Consider the following 24,377-nt stretch of genomic DNA (forward strand, 5'->3'; position numbering starts at 1 on the left):
GGATTTTTATTTACAAATAGGAAAATGGCAAGTTGGTTTTGTAATTTTCATTTTAGCTAAATTTTGAAAAAAAATGCTCCTTTCTAAATACTATTGCTGTTATCTTTGTGCATCTGCTGTTGGTTTCTGATTATGTAATACCTCTGGCTGTATATACCGGTATATGCTGTTCTTTAAATGTTTTGTAAAGTTTAAAAAGCGATTTTTAAAAAGTGGTGTTAGTTTATCTAAAAAATGTTTGAAGAATTCAACAGGGTATCCATCATGCCCCAGGGCTGTTTGTTTCCTTCACTTTGGTAGGCTCCATTTCCACAGCTGCATTTACAGTAGGAAGATCTAAAAAATCAGAAAGATTTGTTCATGGCTCGGAGATTGACAGTAAACAGTAAAGGTGGCCTAAATGGCGTCTGGACAAAACAAAATCAAGCACACCAGCACAATCAATCTCTCACATACTGAAAATGACAGCGCCACTTCTGTCACATCACCACCATAAAGAGCACAGAATGTTTTTGATGCAGCAGACCCACATACAGAGCACAAATAAATGTACTATGGCAAATGCATGACTGATTTTAATGAAGGAGATGACAGTGGGTGGGATCGGAACAAGTCAAAAACATTCACCTGAGGGACCCTGCAAGTGTGGTGGCCAAAACGGTGATCATCACAGTGATTACGGCTCATATGACGTCATGTTGCTAAACAACACTGATTCTGTAAATTTGTTTTAAGTATATGACCACCTTTAAATTTGCCATGCTCTTTAAACTGGTCATTTAGTAACTTTAGTTTAGTGGTATGTGGAGGATCTTTGGCACAACTGGTGAGCTAACTTTGATTTGTTTACTTATTAATATGAAGTATACCTATATTTAAATAAAACAAGTCTATGTAATAGTTGGTGGTGAAAATGCCAGGGGGTGTGATGCAGTGCCACTTGCCAAGCTCAGGTCGAGTGTCATGGCCCACGGTCAGATATGAGTGTACAGAAGTGAGAAGCCTTGCCAATGATAGTTTGGTGCCTGATTAAAAATGAGTGTGCTCTAAAAGTCTAAAGTTTAGAATCTGCTAGACATCCATTAAAGAAAAATTCTTTGAAAAAGTTTTGATCCTGGTTTTGCATTTTATTTGACAATTCACATTCATAGATGATTGGTCTAAAGACTGAGTCAGCCGTTAAAGTCATCCCCTAGTATAAGGCAGTGTGAATGCATAGCCTCTTTATTTCAGTTCACTTCACTTTTATATAGCACCTTTCACAGCACAGTTGCCCAAAGACACAGAGTGTATGACAGTACATTATTTGTTGACAGATCATGAGTTGTTCATGATGCAGGAAAAAGGAAGACAAAAATGGAATTGGTCAGGTACTCCCTGAAGACAGAGATTTGCTTATCATGGTAATGGTATGTCCTGCCAGTACATCCAGAGACTTTAAGTTGAGTGGGGTTGAGGTGGTAGTTTTGCTGTAGTTCAGGTTTTTGGAGCCTGGTTAATCGAATATTTTTAGAATAATGACTGAAATTCGACTAGTGATTCTGCCTGAAATGACCATCCCTGATAGCAGTGGTGGATGGTGATTTTTAAAATGTGAGAACCATAGTGTGCAAAAATTGACAGTATTACCTAAAAAGATCTTTTTTTTTCCCTTTTTTTTTGTAGATCTTCTACTTATATGTAAAATCTGCTCTCCTTTATCAAAGAACTTCAGAAAGAAGTCAAGAACATTAGCTGCTGTGAATGCCATGCTTCAATGCCTCTAGCTCAGCTTGTATACACATACAGCTTAGACAGCAAGATAACTACCAAACTAGTGTACTAAAAATCAAACTGAATGATAAATTCAATATTAACAAATGTGACTTGCAAAAGATGACATACAAATCGATAAACTGCCACTGGGTTACAACGGAATGCTTTTGCGCCCCTGCATGTAACACAATAAATGAATACTGTGAGTTAACACCATGTGAAAGTTATCAGTTGTGTCCATTAATATTATTCGTAGTTTATCCTCTCTTGTGCAGAGAAGCATGCCTTCCAGGAGGGTCTAAAAAGTCTGACTGCAAATCTGTCTGGCCATTCAATGTTGCCTAAGCAAAAGCTATACACTCACCTAAAGGATTATTAGGAACACCATACTAATACGGTGTTTGACCCCCTTTCGCCTTCAGAACTGCCTTAATTCTACATGGCATTGATTCAACAAGGTGCTGAAAGCATTCTTTAGAAATGTTGCCCCATATTGATAGGATAGCATCTTGCAGTTGATGGAGATTTGTGAGATGCACATCCAGGGCACGAAGCTCCCGTTCCACCACATCCCAAAGATGCTCTATTGGATTGAGATCTGGTGACTGTGGGGGCCATTTTAGTACAGTGAACTCATTGTCATGTTCAAGAAACCAATTTGAAATGATTTGAGCTTTGTGATATGGTGCATTATCCTGCTGGAAGTATCCATCAGAGGATGGGTACATGGTGGTCATAAAGGGATGGACATGGTCAGAAACAATGCTCAGGTAGGCCGTGGCATTTAAACGATGCCCAATTGGCACTAAGGGGCCTAAAGTGTGCCAAGAAAACATCCCCCACACCATTACACCACCACCACCAGCCTGCACAGTGGTAACAAGGCATGATGGATCCATGTTCTCATTCTGTTTACGCCAAATTCTGACTCTACCATTTGAATGTCTCAACAGAAATCGAGACTCATCAGACCAGGCAACATTTTTCCAGTCTTCAACTGTCCAATTTTGGTGAGCTCGTGCAAATTGTAGCCTCTTTTTCCTATTTGTAGTGGAGATGAGTGGTACCTGGTGGGGTCTTCTGCTGTTGTAGCCCATCCGCCTCAAGGTTGTGCGTGTTGTGGCTTCACAAATGCTTTGCTGCATACCTCGGTTGTAACGAGTGGTTATTTCAGTCAAAGTTGCTCTTCTATCAGCTTGAATCAGTCGGCCCATTCTCCTCTGACCTCTAGCATCAACAAGGCATTTTCGCCCACAGGACTGCCGCATACTGGATGTTTTTCCCTTTGCACACCATTCTTTGTAAACCCTAGAAATGGTTGTGCGTGAAAATCCCAGTAACTGAGCAGATTGTGAAATACTCAGACCGGCCCGTCTGGCACCAACAACCATGCCACGCTCAGAATTGCTTAAATCACCTTTCTTTCCCATTCTGACATTCAGTTTGGAGTTCAGGAGATTGTCTTGACCAGGACCACACCCCTAAATGCATGGAAGCAACTGCCATGTGATTGGTTGATTAGATAATTGCATTAATGAGAAATTGAACAGGTGTTCCTAACAGGTGTTCCCTGAGCAAGGTACCGTCCCCAAGCACTGCTCCCCGGGCGCTGAATTAGCTGCCCCCTGCTATGTCACGAAAGTCACATATGGGTCAAATGCAGAGGACACATTTCGTTGTTGCGCACTGTGTGCTGTGGTGTGTTGACAATGACCACTGATCACTAAATTAAATTAATCCTTTAGGTGAGTGCATTTGCATGCATCCAGTCGGAGTGTACCACTCTTGCAGCTAGAGATTTTTGAAAGTTAAAGGTCTGCAGATAATATCCCTCATCTCCTTTAAAATTGTAGGTAAGATGTCATCATGGCCATCAGATTTATTAATTTTGAGTTTAGCCAGACCTTCTAACACATCAGCTTCATGCATATATTTTTCAAAGGTGGAGTCAAAGTAATATTAGATCTATTGCTTATATCTTCTTGAGTAAATACCTGCGCGAAGTAATAATTTAACTCATTGACAATGATCAATTATCATTGCCACACTAGTCTGCAGATTTTAGAGCCCTTTTCACATTGAAATATTGCAAAAAAACTTAATATTGACCTTAGACTGCAAAGTTACTTTCCTACATTTCTCTTGGCACATTTGATATTATTTTTCAACTTGCCCTGTAGGTTTAAATACTCCTGCTTTATCCCAACATCCGTTGTTTCTGTCCATTGATATTGATGTACAGAGCCTTTTTCCTCTTGGCTTTCTTATTAATATCAGTTGAAAACCACCTTGGCTAGGTTTGTTGTTGTGAGAAACCAGTATGAACTCCCCTTGAGCTTGAAGTAATGTGCTTTTAAAAAGTTCTCACGCCTCTTCTACTGTTCCGGTATTTACCTCCATATATAACTGTTCAGCAATGTAGTATTTATAGCTCCCTGTAGGTCATACACCGGACACACACAGGATGGGTAATTTATACAGCGCTAAAGACACATGATAATCAGACAGGGTTCACATAGGACAAGGCAAACACACAAGCAACAATGGGAGATACATCAAGTATTAACAATTACACCTATGAACAGGGCTATGTACATAGGCTCTGGGACTTCAGGGCTTCCCAGCAGGATGGGGCGACAGTTTCCTTACTCTCTAATCTCCTGCTCATCTGTCAGCAGCTCTGGTGCAGGCTTCCAGGCAGTGGCATGCCTGGTGCCCTTTTCTTCTGCAACACCAGCAGATCATCCTCTTGTATCTCCTCAAAGGAGAATCTCTGCCTCTTCTGGTTTTCTGCTCATCAGCCGCCTTCAGGTCTGCCAGGCTGGAGCAGGCTTGCTAGATATTAAGGAGCACCTGGTTCAGCAGGGCCACTTCTGGCGCCCTACTTCTAACACCAGTGTGGCACCTGGCAGACTGAGGCATTGCGGTGGCGGCAGTTGATGAGGAGGCTTGTTTGACGGGGTGAACAAGGCTTCTTGAATTATAGTACTTAACAGGACTAACCTAGGCACCCAAGAAGCACCAAACCAAACATAACAGGGAAACACAGGGAGGTCAGACACCTGACAATAAGGTACACACACAGTGGGTAATTTATACAACACTAAAGACACGCAAGGATTGGACAGAGTTCACATAAGACACAGGCAAACACATGCGCAACAATAGACAATTGGCAATTACAAGCATATAGTAAAAACATTATTTGTACTTTATTTCAATCGGAAAATTATTTTAAATTAATATAAAGTTTCATATTTTTTTATGTTAAAATTATTTTAAAACAATATAAAAATTATTAGAAAATGTTCTTAGTGTTCAGGAAAAAGGTATTCAGTAAAACTTTGCAGTTACAGCTATTTGTGGCTTGAAATATGAGATATGCAATACTGTTTCTTGAAAGTGCCATATACCCAAGGGTTAAACTGTTAAGTTATATACTTAACATGACAAACCTACATAAACATTTAACAAGACATCACTTGAGTATGTTACTTCGAACCCTTCTGCCAGAGCATGCATGTGGTGCTTCTCTTTGAGCAAAAAAATTACAAACTAATTTATGTTTTGGCTTTTTAAGTTAAAGTCCTTCTGAAACATGGCATGTGAGTTTTAGACTTGCCCATTACTATTTTCAACTATTTTTAATCTTTTTTTGTGCTTTGAAATAGACAGGTTTGCTTTGTTTTTAAGGAACGATACCCTTATGTTCGTCAAATAAAATGATTCTTGTATACAAGAATTTGGCCTTTTCTTTAGTGGTTTTCACAGATTGGTTCCAGTGACTCTGCAATTAATTTGTGATCCATCCAGAGCATGTGAGCGGAGTGGAGCGGTGAGAATTTCCGCTCCTCACTCACGAGGCTGTTGGCTCCGCCCGCTCCTCCGCTGTAATTCGCACTATAAGCCGCTTCGCTCAACACCGCTCCTCGCTCCACTAAAATTTCCTCCCGCTCCAGTCAAATCGCTCCACGCTCGCTCCAATTTAAAAGAGATGCCTTATATCATAAAGAAATATGAGCAATGGCAACATTGTCACTCAGAACAGAAAATATTAATTTTAAAACAACATATAGGCAACAATGGACAGGTTTGACAATTGCATTCCACACAAAAATAGGATTATATAAATAAAGGAAATCAATAAATAAATAAAGAAATCAGTGGGCCAAGCATCCACGTTTTGAACATAAATTATCTAACAATTAACAATCATCATAGCGGTATAAGAAATTTACGTGCCTTTCATGCACATTAAAAATTAAACAAGCCTGTAAAATTAAACGTCCTTAACATTTAACAAAAATATGAATTGGGCATACTTTTCTTATCTAGCCTACAGTTCTTTTGAATTCACCTTCAAGAAAACAAGTCTGGCTAAGGTCTGAGGCTTCAGACTAGTGCGGTGACTTCTGGACACCAGGCCAGCAGCGGAAAACACCCTCTCGGCACTTGTAGAGCCACTAGGGATGCTGAACACGGTGCGAGCTACTTTAGCCAGGCGAGGAAAAGACGTGGAGTTTTCTTTCCAAAACTGAATGACATCTGCATCCGGGTTCTGCCTTGGGGATGAAAGGTATTTCTCAACTTCACCTTTGGCGTCTCCAGGTGTGCGCAGCAGCTTGCTGAAGTATGATCCAAACAGTCGAGCTCTTTTTGGTTCAGAATCAGTGTTGAATTGGGTGTTGGTTTAAGGTGTCCCACCTGGAGGGTTTATTCCCGTAGTTTCCTCTATAAGGAGGTCGCGGATCTTCCCAAGCTTGTTTCACACAGACTCATCTCGGATTATCCATTCAGTCTTGAAACGGGGATCTACTACTGATGCTAAAATTAGATGCTTATCAGTGTAATATCTTTCGTAGCGAGTTGACATGTTGTTGGCCAATGTTTCAGCAAAGGCAGCAATTGTCATAGGCAGTGCAGCCTCATTAGTGAGCAGGGTTTTGATTTCGGTGACAGCAGGGAGAATCATTCCCAGGTTTCCTAACTCCCTTTGTAATTTTTCTGTGAGGTGTGCCAATCGTGTAAGCACGCGGACAAGATGCGTCAGCTGCCTTACTTCATTAAGGGTGAATTGAGCAGCATTAGTCTTAAGTTTGCTTTGCCATAATGGGTCTTTTCGGAACAGTCGGAGGACCGAATCAATCATGCGTAACTGGCAGCTTCATCTAGTGATGCAAGTCTTTGTGGGGCAGACACCTAATCGGTCCGTTTCCTCAGTGTTCAAGGTGCTCTTGTGCACACTTCTCACCAGGTGTCCGATTCTCACAAACAGCCTATTAATGCTGTCGTTCTCATTAACGGCGTCTTTGATCGCCAGCTGAAGCATGTGAATGGGACACTTCAGATGTATATTGGACACAGTAAAGTACTGGCTGATCATTGTTTCAACTTTGGCCGCTACCTCTTCCACCTCGATCTGCAAGAGTGCAGATGGCTCCTCCTCCTCTTCATGTTCAGCGCTGCTGCTGCTTGCACCTGCGGTCTCCTCACTGAGCTCAGCCTCCTCTTCAGTGACAGGGAAGCGGTCCATGTTGCTGGCACTGTCAGTGATGACCCTTAGCACACGCCGATCCACATTCCAGTATTTCAGAACACTTTCATACTTTTGGTAAATGCGATCTGCGGTGTGATGCCCCTGTATGTGCTCACAGCCCAACAAAACTGTGTGTCCCTGGAACATCCCATCAATAAAACTGGCCACAATGCCAAGGAAGCTGTGCCCTCTTCTACTGGTCCAAATATCCGCCGACAGAACAAACCCATCCCCTTTTTGCAACAGGTCTCGCAGCTTGGCTTCCATCTCTTCTTGAGCATGAGGCATGAGTGTGTCCCGCACAGTATTATAGCAAGCTATAGCAACCTACTTCGAATGACAAAACTGATTTATTTGATTACCAATATTTACTTTATAGGCTTTTATACTTTTATTTACTTTATAGACTTGATATGCTACAACCATGTAAAACATTCTCACGTTTTCCTCTGGCCTCCGCATGTTCGTGTAGCACACTGTCATGTTTGTGAGAAAGGTGTCTTTTTAGATTCCAAAGTGAATCTTTACTTACTAAAACAGTTTCATCACATTGTTCTTCTTTCTCTGCGTTATTGTCATTTGTATGTTTGACAAGAATATTACATTTGTATGACCTATCAGTCTCCTTTGTGAAATACTTCGCGTATTCCATCTCGGCCAATTTGTGTAACAGTCTTGATAATTGTACAGATGAATTCTGGGTAGATTTGGGCACGCCTCAGAGTCGTAGTGTGAGCGGATTCGGAGCGAAAGCGTAGCGAAATTGGAGCGGGACAGAGCGACCGCTCCAGCCTTAATTTAAAAAACCGCTCCGCGCTCTGACCAAATACCGCTCGCTCCACCCCACTCACATGCTCTGGATCCATCTAGAGCTTTTGAAACATCTCTCCTTTTTTATAGCAATAAATAAAAACAGACCTTTTTAAAGAATTGCAAATGTATTTTATTAATGTAAATGCTTGCTGTTGCGGTAACTTCGAAAAAATATACCATGAAATAACATGAAACCATTAGAATCTTGGAAAAAAATACCATGATACATATATTTGGTCATACCACCCAGCACTAAGCTTAGGTTCACATTCATATACACTTGGAGGTGCCTCCTCCTAGCAGCATCTATTGTAGCCATGTAAAGTGCAAAGTAAGACATGCATTTTTTAGCCTTAAATAGTGGCACTATCTGCAGTAAATTAGCAAACCTTAGTAAATCATGTTGCATGATTGACTTAAATACACGGTCTGATGAGGCCAACAGAATCACATTATCTGCAAAAAGCAGAGACCTAATCCTGAGGTCACCAAACCAGACACCCTCAACGCCCTGACTACGCCTAGAAATTCTGTCCATAAAAGCTATGAACAGAATTGGTGACAAAGGGCATCCCTGACGGAGTCCAACCCTCACTGGAAACCAGTCTGACTTATTGCCGCCCATACGGACCAGGCTCTGGCACCGGTCATACAGGGACCGAACAGCCTTAAAAGGAAGCCCGGCACCCCATACTCCCAGAGCACTCCCCAAGGGACACGGTCGAATGCCTTCTCCAAGTCCACAAAACTCATGTAGACTGGTTGGACAAACTCCCATGAACCCTCCAAAACCCTGCGGATAGTATAGAGCTGGTCCACTGTTCCACGGCCAGGGCGAAAACCACACTGCACCTCCCGAATCCGAGGTTCGACATTCCAGCGGATCCTCCTCTCCAGAACCCCTGAATAGACCTTACCAGGGAGGCTGAGGAGTGTGATCCCCCTATAGTTGGAGCACACCCTCTGGTCCCCCTTCATAAAGAGGGGGACCACCACTCTGGTCTGCCAGTCCAGAGGCACTGCCCCCGATGTCCACGCGATGCTGCAGATGCGTGTCAACTATGACAGCCCCACAGCATCCAGAGGCTTAAGGAACTCCAGGCGGATCTCATCCACCCCTGGGGCCTGGCCACTGACGAGCTTTTTAACCACCTCAGCGACCTCCGCCCCAGAGATAGGGGAGTCCACATGCAAGTCCCCATACTCTGCTTCCACATTGGAAGGCGTGTCGGTGGGATTGAGGTGGTTTTCGAAGTACTCCCCCCACTGACAGAAAACGTCCCGAGTCGAGGTCAGCAGCACCCCATCCCTACCATAAACAGTGTTGATGCTGTACCGCTTTCCCACCCGGAGCCGCCGGATGGTGGACCAGAATCGCCTCGAAGCCGTCCGAAAGTCGTTTTCCATGGCCTCGCCAAACTCCTCCCACACCCAAGTTTTTGCCTCAGCGACCGCCGAAGCTGCATCCCGCTTGGCCTGCTGGTAGCTGTCAGCTGCCTCTGGATTCCCACAGGCTAAAAAGGCCCGATAGGACTCCTTCTTCAGCTTGACGGCATCCCTCACCACCGGTGTCCACCAGCGGGTTCGGGGATTGCCGCCGCAACAAGCACCGACCACCTTACCGCCACAGCTCCGGTCAGCCGCCTCCACAATGGAGGCATGGAACATGGCCCATTTGGACTCAATGTCCCCCACCTCCCCCGGGACATGAGAGAAGTTTTGCTGGAGGTAGGAGTTGAAACTCCTCCTGACAGAGGATTCCGCCAGACATTCCCAGCAGAATACGCTTGGGCCTGCCAGGCCTGGCCGGCTTCCTCCCCCACCAGCAGAGCCAACCCATCACCAGGTAGTGATCAGTTGACAGCTCCGCCCCTCTCTTCACCCGAGTGTCCAAGACATGCGGCCACAAGTCCGATGACACGACTACAAAGTCGATCATCGAACTGCGGCCTAGGCTGTCTTGGTGCCAAGTGCACATATGAACACCCTTATGCCTGAACATGGTGTTCATTATGGACAATCCGTGACGAACACCGAAGTCCAACAACAAAGCACCACTCGGGGGGGCCGTTCCTCCCAATCACGCCACTCCAGGTCTCACTGTCATTGCCCACGTCAGCATTGAAGTCCCCCAGCAGAACAAGAGAGTCCCCAGGAGGAGTGCTCTCAAACCCCCCTTGCAAGGACTACAAAAAGGGTGGGTATTCTGAACTGCCGCTTGGCGCAAAAGCGCAAACAACAGTCAGGACCCATCCCCCTACCCGAAGGCTAAAGGAGGCTACCCTCTCGTCCACTGCGGTAAACCCCAATGTACAGGCACCGAGCCAGGGGGCAATAAGTATGCCTACCCCCGCTCGGCGCCTTTCCCCGTGGGCAACTCCAGAGTGGAAAAGGGTCCAACCCCCCACAAGGAGACTGGTTCCAGAGCCCAAGCCATGCGTTGAGGTGAGCCCGACTATATCTAGCCGGAACTTCACAACCTCGCACACCAGCTCAGGTTCCTTCCCCATCAGAGAGGTGACATTCCATATCCCAAGAGCTAGCTTCTGCAGCCGAGGATCGGACCGCCGAGGTCCCCGCATTTGGCCACAGCCCAACTCACATCGCACCCGACCCCTATGGCCCCTCCTATAGGTGGTGAGCCCATTGGAGGGGGGACCCACGTGCCTTGTTTGGGCTGTGCCCGACCAGGCCCCATGAGTACAGGCCTGGCCACCAGGCGCTTGCCATCGAGCCCCACCCCCAGGCCTTCCGGGGGGGGGCCCCGGTGACCCGCGTCCGGGCAAGGGAAACCGTGGTTCCATTATTTTTTTCTTCATTGGGGTCTTGTGAGCCGCACTTCGTCTGGTTCCTCACCCAGAACCTGTTTGCCTTGGATGACCCTACCAGGGGCATAAAGCCCCCAGCAACTTAGCTCCTGGGATCATTGGAACACGCAAACCCCTCCACCACGATAAGGTGTCGGCTCCAAGAGAGGTAAATCTCTACAGTACTATTTTAACAACAAAAGAAGGTTTGCACTGGCTCAAGCCAATTTTAGCTATCTTCCTCAATTGAGTATTTTCTCTTATTTAAGTTGCCTAAGGAAGAGCTGCTTGTGCACTAATTCAACTCAACCGCCCTAGCTTCTTGTTTAATACCTGCATCTTGTTTGAATGCAGTTTCTCACAGATTCTCTTTCCAACCCATTTTTGAAAGAGAGGTTTTAGAGGAATTGTTTCGTTGGACCCCAAAAAGCCAGCTGGATCAGATGGGATTGTTCTATTTTTATTTATTTATTTACTTTTTTAGATAGCAGCTCCAATTGTTATGGCACCATTAACAGATATTTTTAGTACCTACATTCTCACTGCTGAATTATTGAGTGATTGGAAGGCAGCTGTTGTGAACCCTCTTTTTAAGGATGGTGATCAGGCTAACTTAAACTGTTATAGGCCTATATCTATTTTACCTTTTCTATTTAAGCTTTTGGAGAAACTTGTTAACAAGGAGCTAATTCACTGTTCTGTCCGTTGTTGAGTCGGTTTTTTGTTCAGGGTATGGATGTGTCTCTGCCATTTGAAAGTTCTAAATCATATAACAAATGCACTGGATGCTAGACAGCATTGTGCAGCAATAATTATTGACCTAACAAAAGCTTTTGATTTTGTGGATCATTTCAACTTATTAAACAGATTTGATTGTATTGGAGTCTCTGGTCATTCATTGGCTTGGCTTACACACTGCTCCTCTCTAATAGGGGGCAGCATATAAAATTAGATATCCATCAATCTCAGCCACTTCATGTGCATTGTGGTATCCTTCCTGGGCTCAGTACTTCTCAACATTTCCTCTATAGTTATTAATGTTGTTCTGAAAGCTGTTAATAACTCCCATATTATATTCTAATGATACAATCCAGTATGCCACTGGTTCATCTGCTGACGTAGTGATTAAATCAATTCAGGACTGTTTCCTGAAAGTAGAGCAGGCTTTTACTGATCTCAATTTATCATTAAACACTGTAATGACTAAAGTTATGCGGCTTGGTCCCTCCACCTTGGACATTGTCGCCAGAGATGGAACTATTCTTGAGCAGGTTATGATTTATAAATACTGAGGAATCTGGCTAAATTTAATAATTGTATTGACACTACTTTCTCTAATGCTTTAGATAGGAATGGCAATTTTGAAATCAGTTTCTAATTACTAAAAACCTTAGGATCATGTTTCCCTGAATCACAACTAGTTTCAAGGAAGCAGGCATGGTGCCACAGGCTAAAGAAGTGTTATTGATAGTCAACACATTATGACCAATTGTTTCAACTGTTACTTTAAACAAAACAGATGGAAGAGGAGAATGAGTTTCATATTCGGACACCATATCATTTAAGGATGCCAATGAAATTTGTTTGTACAGGAGGAGATGGATCAGGACAGATGAAGAAGTCTAATATTCTAGCTCTTATAAAAAAAAACTCATCACAATTCAGAGGATGCTTCAAAATAAAAATTAGGTGTTGGTCAAGAACTGAGTTAATTGTACTGAACAGAATGTATGGTAATTTTTTGAGATAATATCTGAAAAAATGTAACTTTAGCTACTCTGCCTTCTGAAAAGTGGCTTAGCAATCTTTAAAAATATCATAAGACAAACTCAATTTATGCTTCTTCCATCTATGCTTCCTACATGATCGCCTGACCTCCTGGACACAGTCCTGCAACCAAGCCTGAGATTTTGGTTTGGCCCTCTTATTCTTCAAAGGCACAATAGAATTGAGGATTGATTAACACGTGGAGTCGAATTTGGTGATAAATTCCTCCATGTTCATCTGTGTGGTTTTCATTTTGTCAGACCAATCAAGGGAGTGTATAAAGTGTATTTTAATAATCTAAAATGCATGGTCTGAAGCACATGGTGCAAGTTCTTTTATGGTGTGGCCAACCCACTTTTGCTAGTTTAATGGTGGCAACATAGTCACTGCGCGAGGCGCATGGTCCCAAACGGTTATAGTAAGTCTCGTAATTTGTCATGGATGTGTGCGGGGCATAACATGCTACACCAATCAGAGCGTCATCTCATCTTCCTTTTAAGATCCAGGTGCACCTGCACCTTGGAAGATTGCTATTATAACGGCTGATTTGCCAGGTAGTATAGAAAAACATTCACTGCAAGTGCAAACAAATCAAAAGTGACAAATGCATTAAAAACTGAAAACACTAACGTTTAGATTTTGTTTGTGCAGATCTATGACCTGTTATTGCAAACATTGTTGCAGGTAAAATATGCCTATATGTATGACTAGCCTACTATTACGTGAAGAATGTATCCTGTTTTGACTGTTAAATGTTGAATGTAGCCTATCTGTTGAGACTACAGGTTTGTCTTTATACTTGAAAATAATCCTAGTCAAATGAAATGTATTTTTCCTTTGCAAGTGGAAACAGGGCAAGACTTGGATGGCAAAAAAAAAAAATCTGGATGGCAGTGGAACAATTTCTTTTTTACTAAATATTTCTTTTACATTAAAAACCTGTAACAAAGCCATACAGTACATGAACTGTAAATGTCATGTAAGTCGACTGGCAACTCCACTGTGACATAAATTTCTTAAAATATTTTTATGTACAATTTAATCATCTTTCACTTTGTAATCTTTTTTTTCCAATCTTTTACATGCTTGTGCACTGCAATTGTACAGACGCTTTGCATGCTCCTGTCTTGATAATGCACAACAGATATGAATATTATGGTAGACAACAGACATGAATATTAAAATCACCCAAGGTCAAAATTCTTTCATTCAGGGTTGTTTTGATCTTGGAAATATAAAAGGCAAGCTATAGCCTAGTAATATCACACATGCATCATATTTTTTGCAGTTGTACAATCAGTATGATAAGCAATTCACCAAAACTTTATGTGTTCGGAATGTGGAAGAAAACTAATATACCTGGAATAAATCCACTTGAAGAGTTAAAATGATTTTACTGTTGATATATTTAGAGAAATACGATCTGGAATAGCTATGTGAAAATCTAAATTATAATCTCATTATTTGCAGGTGATGATTTTTCCATTATCCAACAAGAAATATTCATGGTGAAGGAATGCACCCACCAGAACATTGTGGCCTACTTTGGGAGCTACCTATGGTAATTCTGAACTCTCACACTGCTAAAGCGATCCATAATCTGTTTGTGTATTTTCATATTAAAATGTTAAAATGGTTGTATATTAGCAAAGAAAAAATTCTAATTGTAGTAAAAGACACGGTTGCTTGCAGACCGGAGATTTTCCAATGCCTATCCCAACTCTGTGTGTCTTTTTCAGTTACTCCTGAGGATTGGTTAGGCTTTCTTAATCCCTCTTAGTATGTGTTTTATTGTGAGTTTGAGCCTTTGAGCTTTACCACGCCACCTTTGTTGATGACACCATAGTAATTGGACTGATGTGCTTGTATAATTAATGTGCCCTCCACTATTATTTCAATTGCTTGCACATTTATGTATAATAGGGATGTAATGATACAGTCAACTCACAATTCGATACAATTTACGAGTTCACGATACGATTTTCTCACAATTTTTTTTACAGAATGAGCTGCAGACAAATTTATTCAAAAATATTCCTTTATCTTTCTAAACTGTGCAAAACATGTCCACTTCTTAACAGTGCAACTGAAATTGAATAAAATACTGTTTTTTAAAAAAAATCCCAAATCAAGATAAATAAAATCTTCAAATAAACAGTAACACCTTACATTAACTGCACCTTCATAATGCTTTTATATTGCATTCATTTTTTTTTTTTCCTTTTTTTTTTCCTTTTCTTTTTCTTTCTTTTTTTCCTTTTTTTTTTTTTTTTATATTGCATTCATAAAACGTTCAGTACACCTTCATAATGTATTCAAGTATTCAGAAATCATTCATAAACATCATGCATGTATACCTTTACATCCTAACATCCTTTAACAGCTGTAATGTACAGTACATTAATAACAAACATTATATAATAGTAACAAACATTATAATTGTATAATCATGTAATGTTTGTTATTAATGTATATTAAAGCTGTTAAGGGATGTTAAAGTGTACTTGCATGCTGCTTATGGATGTTCTATGAATGCATTATGAAGGTGCACTGAATGTTCTATAAATGCATAATGAATTCATTATAAAGGGACACTTAATATAATTCGTTACCAAATAAACTAAGGCTTGCATGTGCAGCTATTTAGCCTGGTTTGCCCTTTTAATAATCTTCACTCTGGCAGTGGTGAATTGAGTTCACTGTGGTGCGGGTGGACATGCTGAAGCATGTTCGTTGTGTTATTTGTGTATGTTATCAGTCTTTTACAATGTTTGTACACAGTTTTTATCTTGTCTGTGCTTTTCTGGCCGTTTTCGTTTGTGATTACCGAAAAGCTAAAATGCTGCCACGCCGCCGATTTAAGATCGGGGGTGTGTCCTCAATTTCAAATTCGCTCGCCATCTCGCGTTCGGTCAAAACCAAAAACTAACGTACAACGTCAACGTGCATACGCAGTGACATCTGACATAGAACTGACGTCGTGAAATTAAATGTAATACCAGTTTTTCTGTTAAGTGAAGTACCGACATCAGCCGGTTTAAATCGTCATACATTTACAGTCGATTTTTAACCGATTCATGATTCATCATTACATGCCTAATGTATAATAGTATTTATTATATTTAATAGTGTTGCACCAATGTGGAAATTTTGGCTGATACAGTGTACCCCTTGTAAAGATTTGTAAAATGGGTTAGAAAAAAATCCACCTTTTAGCGAACCAGCTTCATCTCACATTAAAAAAAGAGAAAAATCCAACCTTTCATTGAAATAAATTTATTCAAAGAAAGAACAAATCCTTCATTAAGAATAATTATTTTTAACAAAAACACATGTGCCACAATTATTGGCACCCCTGCAAATTATAGTGAACACAACTGAAGCATGTTTCCCCTGTAAATTGTACATGTTTGAGTTGATTGGAGTGAATAGGAACCTTCAAGCTGTAATCCATGATTTCCTGATTAACTGGGATACAAACATGAGGAGACACAGAGGCCAAATTCCCTAAGTCATCCATCAACATGGGAAAGATAAGAGAACATACAGACCAAATGAGGGAGAAGTGTGCTGACCTTCATAAGTCAGGGAATGGGTATTTAAAAATAGCTACTCGTCTTAAAATGCCCATTTCTACTGTTAGGGCAATAATTAAAAAGTGGACATCAACTGGAACTGATAGAAATCTGCCTGAAAGAGGACCCAAGTTTATTTTGCCCCCACATACAGTGAGGAGGATCATAAGAGAGGCAAAAATATCCCCAAGGATCACAATTCACAGAGGCGGCATTACCTGAAGTAACAGTGTCTAACCGCTTTCAGGTGCTTCCAGCTTTAGAGCCGGAAGAGACTGGGGAGGCAGGTGGGCCCTTGGGCACCAAGGAGCCACCTAACCCCAGTAGAAGGGAGGTTGTGGTAGTAGGGGATTCAATTATAAGAGGTGTAGATAGTTATGTGTGCACCCGTGATAGAGGGTCCCGTACGGTGTCTTGCCTGCCTGGTGCCCAGGTAGGGGACCTCCCAGATCAAGTGGACAGGCTTTTGGCCCCAGCCGGGGTGGATCCAGTGGTCGTGGTGCATGTTGGCACCAATGACATAGGAAAGGGCAGGAGGGCTGTTCTGCAAGATAAATTTATAGAAGTCGCGGATAAGCTTAGAAGCAGAACATCCACGGTGGTATTCTCTGGAATTAAATGCGTGGCTAAAATGGTGGTGTAGGAAAGAGGGGTTCAGGTTTATGGGGCACTGGAAGACCTTCTGGAACAGGTGGGACCTGTTCAAGCCGGACGGGTTGCATCTGAACCATAGGGGAACCAGTGTATTGGGGAGGCGTATGTGCAGAATAGTTGAGGAATGTTTAAACTAGGGACTGGGGGGGCAGGGAGGTCAGTTAAGAATTTATGTGGGGAGAGACGGAAAGCCCAAATAAATATTAAAAGTAGACACTGTAAAAGGCCTACCATTAGTGGTCTGTATTTGAATGCTAGGAGTATTAGAAACAAAATTAATGACTTAGAGGCTTTCATTTCTTCAGACAATTACGACATTATAGGAATAACTGAAACATGGACGAGTGACAATGATGGTGATGAATATAATATAAGAACATAAGAACTATACAAACGAGAGGAGGCCATTCGGCCCATCGAGCTCGCTTGGGGAGAACTTAACTAATAGCTCAGAGTTGTTAAAATCTTATCTAGCTCTGATTTAAAGGAACCCAAGGATTCAGCTTGCACTACGTTATCAGGAAGACTATTCCATACTCTGACTACACGCTGTGTAAAGAAGTGCTTCCTTAAATCCAGTTTGAAATGTTCTCCCGCTAATTTCCACCTATGGCCACGAGTTCTTGTATTTGAACTAATGCTGAAGTAACTATTTGGTTGAATAGCATCCAAACCTGTTAGAATCTTATAGACCTGGATCATGTCCCCCCTCAGTCTCCTTTGCTTGAGGCTGAACAGATTTAGCTCAAATAACCTTTCCTCGTATGACATTCCTCTAAGACCAGGAATCATTCTTGTGGCCCTACGCTGCACCTTTTCTAAGGCCGCTATGTCCTTTTTAAGATATGGTGACCAAACCTGTACACAATATTCTAGGTGAGGTCTCACCAAGGAATTGTATAATCTTAGCATTACCTCCCTTGACTTAAACTCCACACACCTGGAGATATACCCCAACATCCTATTGGCCTTTTTTATTGCTTCCCCGCACTGGTGAGAATGAGACATGGAAGCATCAACATACACACCAAGGTCTTTCTCATAATCAGCTACCTTTATTTCAGTAGGTCCCATAAAATACCTGTACTTTATATTTCTGCTCCCTACATGGAGTACCTTACATTTGTCTATGTTAAATTTCATCTGCCAGGTGTCAGCCCAGTCACTAATTAAATTAAGATCCCGCTGTAGCTGCTGAGCCGCTAGTTCAGTATCTGCTACACCACCCACCTTGGTGTCATCTGCAAATTTCACCAGTTTACTGTATATATTGGTGTCTATATCATTTATGTAAATTAGGAACAAAAGTGGTCCTAAAATTGAACCCTGCGGTACCCCACTATGAACACAGGCCCACTGTGACATTGAGCCTCTTATAACTACTCGCTGCTTCCTGTCCGTTAACCAGTTATCAATCCAGGTCGCTACAGTTCCTAAAATACCTGTCGCTTTGAGTTTAAGTGAGAGCCTCATGTGGGGAACAACATCAAAAGCCTTTTGGAAATCTAAGTAGATGACATCATAGGCCTTCTTATCATCAACTTCCTGAGTAGCTTCCTCAAAAAACTCCAACAGATTTGTTAAACAGGATCTACCTCTCCTAAATCCATGCTGGCTATCCCTCAAAATGTTATTTGAGTCCAGGTAATCTACCATTTTCTCTTTGATTATAGCCTCCATAACTTTACCAGTTATACAAGTTAGACTGATTGGCCTATAGTTTGACAAATTACTTCTATCCCCTTTTTTGAAAATGGGCGTTATGTTGGCATGCTTCCAATCAGAAGGTACCACACCTTCAGATAAGGATTTATGGATGGTTATGCGTTGTTCCGTAGAGACCAGATAGGCAAGAAGGGAGGTGGTGTTGCAGTATACGTAAAAGAAAACTTGCAGGCAAGGGATCTCACTGATAAAAATAAAAATTCAGAAGCTGTATGGATAAAACTTGATGCTAAAGATTCAAATGGCCTAATTGTCGGGGTTTGTTATAGAGCACCTAATGTAGCTGTTGAGGAAAGCAGCATGTTATATGATGATATCAGGATTATGAGTAATAAAAATGATGTGGTGGTTATGGGTGATTTTAATTTACCTGGGATACAGTGGGACACAGTCTCTGGCTCTTCTGTAAATGAACTTGAAATGGTGGAATTAGTACAGGATTGTTTTTTTACTCAGTTTGTTAATACTCCTACCAGGGGAGAAGCCCTTCTTGATCTTGTTTTCTGTAATAACCAGGATAGGATTGGAAAATTAGAGGTTTTAGACCCATTGTACTGTAGTGATCATAACATGGTTAAATTCGAGGTTAATTTTAGTGTCCGAAGAGCAAAGTCGAAATTAAAAGTATCCAATGTTAGGAAGGATAACTTTAATGGTATGAGACGGAAATTAGAAACTGTAAGCTGGACAGAGTTAAATAGCAAAACAGTTGAAGAGGCATGGGAATTTTTCAAAAGCACATTGTTGCAAGTGCAAGGGGACTTCATACCTGTTTCCAGCAAAACTAAATCTAGGAAACGACAACCAAGGTGGTTTACTAAGGAAATTAAGAATAAAGTTCCACAATTGGAAAATAACTAATTATTTCAAAATTAAGCAGGAGTATCTAAGTCTACAGGCAGAGTTAAAAAATGACATTAGGCTATCCAAGAGGGATGTAGAAAGAAAAATTGCATTGGAGGCTAAGCATGACAGTAAAGGTTTCTTGCAATGTTTTAACTCCAAGAGAGCACTAAAAGCTGAAATCACTCATTTGCAGGATAGTAAGGGACTTATAATTGATAATGAAATTGATATAGTAAATTAATTTAATGATTATTTTTCAAGGGTGTTCACAATGGAGAACACAAGTAACTTACCACCAATTAATACGAATACAGCATCGTCTATGACCAATATATGTATAACTGAGGTTGATGTGATACTAAGCCTAGCTAAACTCAAAATAAATAAATCGCAGGGGCCTGATGGCATCTTACCTATAGTTTTAAAAGAGATGAGGGATATTATTAGCCAACCTTTAACTTTAATATTCCAGAAATCGTTATCTGCAGGTGTGGTACCATCAGATTGGAAGCACGCTAATATAACACCCATATTCAAAAAAGGGGATAGAAGTAATCCAGCAAACTATAGGCCAATCAGTTTAACTAGCATTACTGGAAAAATAATGGAAGGTATAATTCAAGTGAAAATGGTAGATTACCTAGATGCAAATAACATTATAAAGGATAGCCAACATGGATTTAGGAGAGGTAGATCCTGCTTAACGAATCTACTTGAGTTCTTTGAGGAAGCTACAAGTGAAATTGATCACAAAAAGGCCTATGATGTGATTTACTTAGATTTCCAGAAGGCCTTTGATGTTGTCCCCCACAAATGGCTCTTGCTAAAGCTTAAAGCTGCAGGGATTTTAGGAACTGTGGCAGTTTGGATCAAAAACTGGCTAACTGACAGGAAGCAGCGAGTAGTTATTAGAGGCACAATGTCACAGTGGGCCTCCGTTCATAGTGGGGTACCGCAGGGTTCAATTTTAGGACCACTATTGTTCCTAATTTACATTAATGATATTGACACAAATACATACAGTAAACTGGTTAAATTTGCAGATGACACCAAGGTGGGCGGTGTAGCAGATACTGATCTAGCAGCAGAGAGGCTTCAAAGGGATCTGGATTTAATTAGCGAATGGGCTGATACTTGGCAGATGAAATTTAACACAGATAAATGTAAGGTAATCCATGCAGGGAGCAGAAATATAAAGTACAGATATTTTATGGGTTCCACTGAAATAAAGGTAGCTGATTACGAGAAAGATCTCGGTATGTATGTTGATGCTTCCATGTCCCACTCTCGCCAGTGTGGGGAAGCAATAAAAAAGGCCAATAGAATGTTGGGTTATATCTCTAGGTGTGTGGAGTTTAAGTCAAGGGAGGTGATGTTACACTTATATAATTCCTTGGTAAGACCCCACCTAGAATACTGTGTGCAGGTTTGGTCACCACACCTCAAGAAGGACATTGCTGCCTTAGAAAAGGTGCAACGAAGAGCTACGAGAATGATTCCTGGTCTTAGAGGAATGTCTTATGAGGAGAGGTTAGCGGAACTGAATCTGTTTAGCCTTGAGCAAAGGAGACTAAGGGGGGATATGATTCAGGTCTATAAGATTCTAACGGGTCTGGATGCTGTTCAGTCAAATTACTATTTCAATATTAGTCTAAATACTAGAACTCGTGGCCATAAGTGGAAATTAGCGGGAGAACATTTTAAAACAAATTTGAGGAAGCACTTCTTTACACAGCGTGTAGTTAGAGTATGGAATAGTCTTCCTGCTAGTGTAGTGGAAGCTAAAACCATGGGTTCCTTTAAATCAGAGCTAGATAAGATTTTAACAACTCTGAGCTATTAGTTAAGTTCTCCCCAAACGAGCTTGATGGGCCGAATGGCCTCCTCTCATTTGTAAATTTCTTATGTTCTTATGTTGGTCAATTACAAGACAAAGTAAAATCTTGGGGTTACCACATCTCCAAAAAAATCATCAGACACCCCCTTAATACTAACAGATTTTTTGAAAGGTATGACAGAAAGAAGCCTTTTCTGTCAGTTACTTAAAATGTAAGTGCCAGGAGTTTGCAAAACATTACTACAACTTTGATTGGAATCAAATTCAATGGTCTGATGAAACAAAAAATGAACTTTTTGGCAATAAACATTCAAGGTGGGTTTGGTGTAAAAAGAAGGATGGCTATAATGAAATTAACCTTATTCCAACTGTAAAATATGGTGGAGGTTCTGTGATGTTGTGGAGCTGTTTTTCCTCCAAAAACCCTGGAAACCTCATTAGGGTACATGGCACTGTGGACTCAATGAGATACCAGGACATTTTATATCAACATTTGGCTGCCTCTGCCAGGAAAGTAAAACTGGGCCTTCATTGGATCTTCCAGCAGGACAGTGATCCTATGCACATGTCCAAATCAACATAAAAATGGCTGACCACAGAATCAAGCTTCTGCCATGGCCATCTCAGTCACCTGACCTGAACCCCACTGAAAACCTGTGGGCTGAGCTGAAGAGGAGAGTGCACAAGAGAGGGCCTAGGACCCTGGACGATCTGGAGAGATTCTGTAAAGAGGAATGGTCTCAGTTGCCCTGCTCTGTATTCTCCAACCTTATAAAATGTTATAGGAGAATACTCAGTGCTGTTATACTGGCAAAGGGAGGTTGTACAAAGTATTAAAAGCAGGGGTGCCAATAATCGTGGCACATGTGTTTTTGTTGAAAATAATTATTTCTTGCTGAAGGATTTGTTTTTCTTTAAATACATTTATTTCAATGAAAGGTTGGATTTTTCTCATTTTTTCAGTGTGAGATGAAGATGCTTCGCCAAAAGGTGGATTTTTTTCTAACCCTTTTTACAAATCTTTACAAGGGGTGCCAATAATTGTGGAGGGCACCGTAACAATATACAGTCGACCCTTCTGCGTCACGACACTCCCCGTTGTGGTTTCGATATATTGTGGGGTTGGTATATGAAATTAAATGGCAATTACCTTTGAGTTTTTGTGAGTTTTGCGAAAGCAGCTGTTACGATCGCTGCCCGACAAGCAGTGGCGGAGCCAGGAAATTTTCTGTGGGGTGGCCAGGATGATTATGTGATCATTTTGGGGGTGGCCACGGCCCCCCCCGGCCACCCCCTGCCTCCGCGCCTGTGCATGGATGGCTGTGGTCAGACCAGGGGGGGCCAATAGGGTGGCCGGGGTTCGGCGGGGGGTGGCCACGGCCACCCCCTGCCTCCGCACCTGCCGACAAGCAGGCAGGACGCAGGGAAATGATCAAGCAGGCAAGCGAAGATCCACGAAGACGGGTTTATTCCAGACAGGCAGGACAACACAGTTACTAACATTAATGACGGATCTAGGGATACTGACACAGACGCGGACTAAATACACAAGAAAAGCCAGGATTCACAGAAAACAGGTGCACACAATCAGGAATTGACACGAGGTAATGAGGGGGCGTGGCACACACGAGGATCGTACGGAGCTGGGCGTGACAGCAGCAGACAACACAAAGAGTTTAGGAACTCAAACCTGCATAAAATATACATTTGGTGCTGATTCGGAGGCCGCCAAGTGTGTTAACCCCAGCATCTCACATGATGGGCTCTATTTTCCACCTATACAAAGCGCAACACAAAGTGGTTTTGTTAGTTTCATACCAGCACATTGGTCATTTTCACGACCATAGTAAATGATTTTGCACCTGCTTTCCGCTAGTACGAGTGGTGTTTTTAAATGAATCATGGCTGGGGCACATTGTTGGCATGTTGCTATTTTAAGGCAGCATTGTGCTGTTAACCAACAAAAACCACTTCAGAAGTCAGTGGCGCATTATTAAATGGTAATTAGCAGCGTGTTTTAGAAATTTGTGGGTGCACGACGCTCATTATTGACACAGATACACGATCAAAGTAATGGTTTTTTGTTATTTTATTTTATTTATATACGTTCTTCATAGAGTACATCTAGTCCTTTCATGTAATCTGTAATACTGTTTAATGAAACATCAAAAGAAAAACAATATGTATCAAGTACCAAACCATTTCCTTGACATTGCTGTCTCTCTACTGGGTCCTGGTGTCTTGATGGAACAGATGGTAAATAGTACTTGTTCTTTTGTATATGTATAATTTTTGGAGTGTAGTTTATTCTTTTCCTTTCTACAGCAGGGAGAAATTATGGATCTGCATGGAATATTGTGGCGGTGGCTCCCTTCAAGACATCTATCATGGTATTTCAAATCCTCTGTGTTAGTCACGAATCCATGAGCATAAAAAATTGCTGTTTTTTTCTTACTTTTATTTGTAAATTGAGTTCGGTCAGAATTATGGGAGGTATTTCCTGCCAAAAAGAAAACAAAAATGATAAGATAAAAATAGAATGTCTTTTTATTTTATCATTATCTTTTTTATTTTTTCTTTCGAAGGAAATACCTTCTATACCTCCCATACCTTTCCTGTTAGACAATGAAAAGTGCCTCTTAATGCCAAATATAATGTATACAATATATTCTTTAGGTGCAGTAGACTTTGCTTTTACAATTTCCTCTCTCCACCCCCCTTTCCTTTATTAGTGACTGGTCCCCTGACAGAGCTCCAGATAGCTTATGTGTGCAGGGAAACATTGCAGGTAATTACACCTGTCATTGATAGATAAAATAATAATTAATTAGAAGTTGGAGAAGTGGATTATTTTTTAGAATTTCTTTATAACTATGTATTGTCCTATTTGCTTCTTTAGGGCCTGGGATATTTGCACACGAAGGGTAAAATGCATCGTGACATAAAGGTATTATGATTGTCTGCTACAATGCATTTTAAATTTAAATGTTGAGGTTTTTGAAAGATTAAATCATTTGTGCCCCTAAAATTAGAACATATATTTGAAGACAAGTACTGATGTT

The 24,377-nt window shown here is 41.4% G+C and overlaps 1 protein-coding gene across 1 annotated transcript in view; it reads left to right on the forward strand.

Moving 5' to 3' along the window:
* Positions 1 to 24,377, forward strand: part of LOC111833030 (mitogen-activated protein kinase kinase kinase kinase 5) — a 123,510-nt gene that overhangs the window by 30,244 nt on the left and 68,889 nt on the right. Inside the window, exons 4-7 of the mRNA XM_072708406.1 lie at positions 14,149 to 14,239; positions 23,641 to 23,705; positions 24,048 to 24,103; positions 24,215 to 24,262. Coding sequence (XP_072564507.1) covers positions 14,149 to 14,239; positions 23,641 to 23,705; positions 24,048 to 24,103; positions 24,215 to 24,262 — 260 coding nt within the window. The remainder of the gene's footprint in view (positions 1 to 14,148; positions 14,240 to 23,640; positions 23,706 to 24,047; positions 24,104 to 24,214; positions 24,263 to 24,377) is intronic.

The sequence above is a fragment of the Paramormyrops kingsleyae genome, unplaced genomic scaffold (genome assembly GCF_048594095.1).
Source record: "Paramormyrops kingsleyae isolate MSU_618 unplaced genomic scaffold, PKINGS_0.4 ups84, whole genome shotgun sequence".
Classification (NCBI taxonomy): Eukaryota; Metazoa; Chordata; class Actinopteri; order Osteoglossiformes; family Mormyridae; genus Paramormyrops; species Paramormyrops kingsleyae.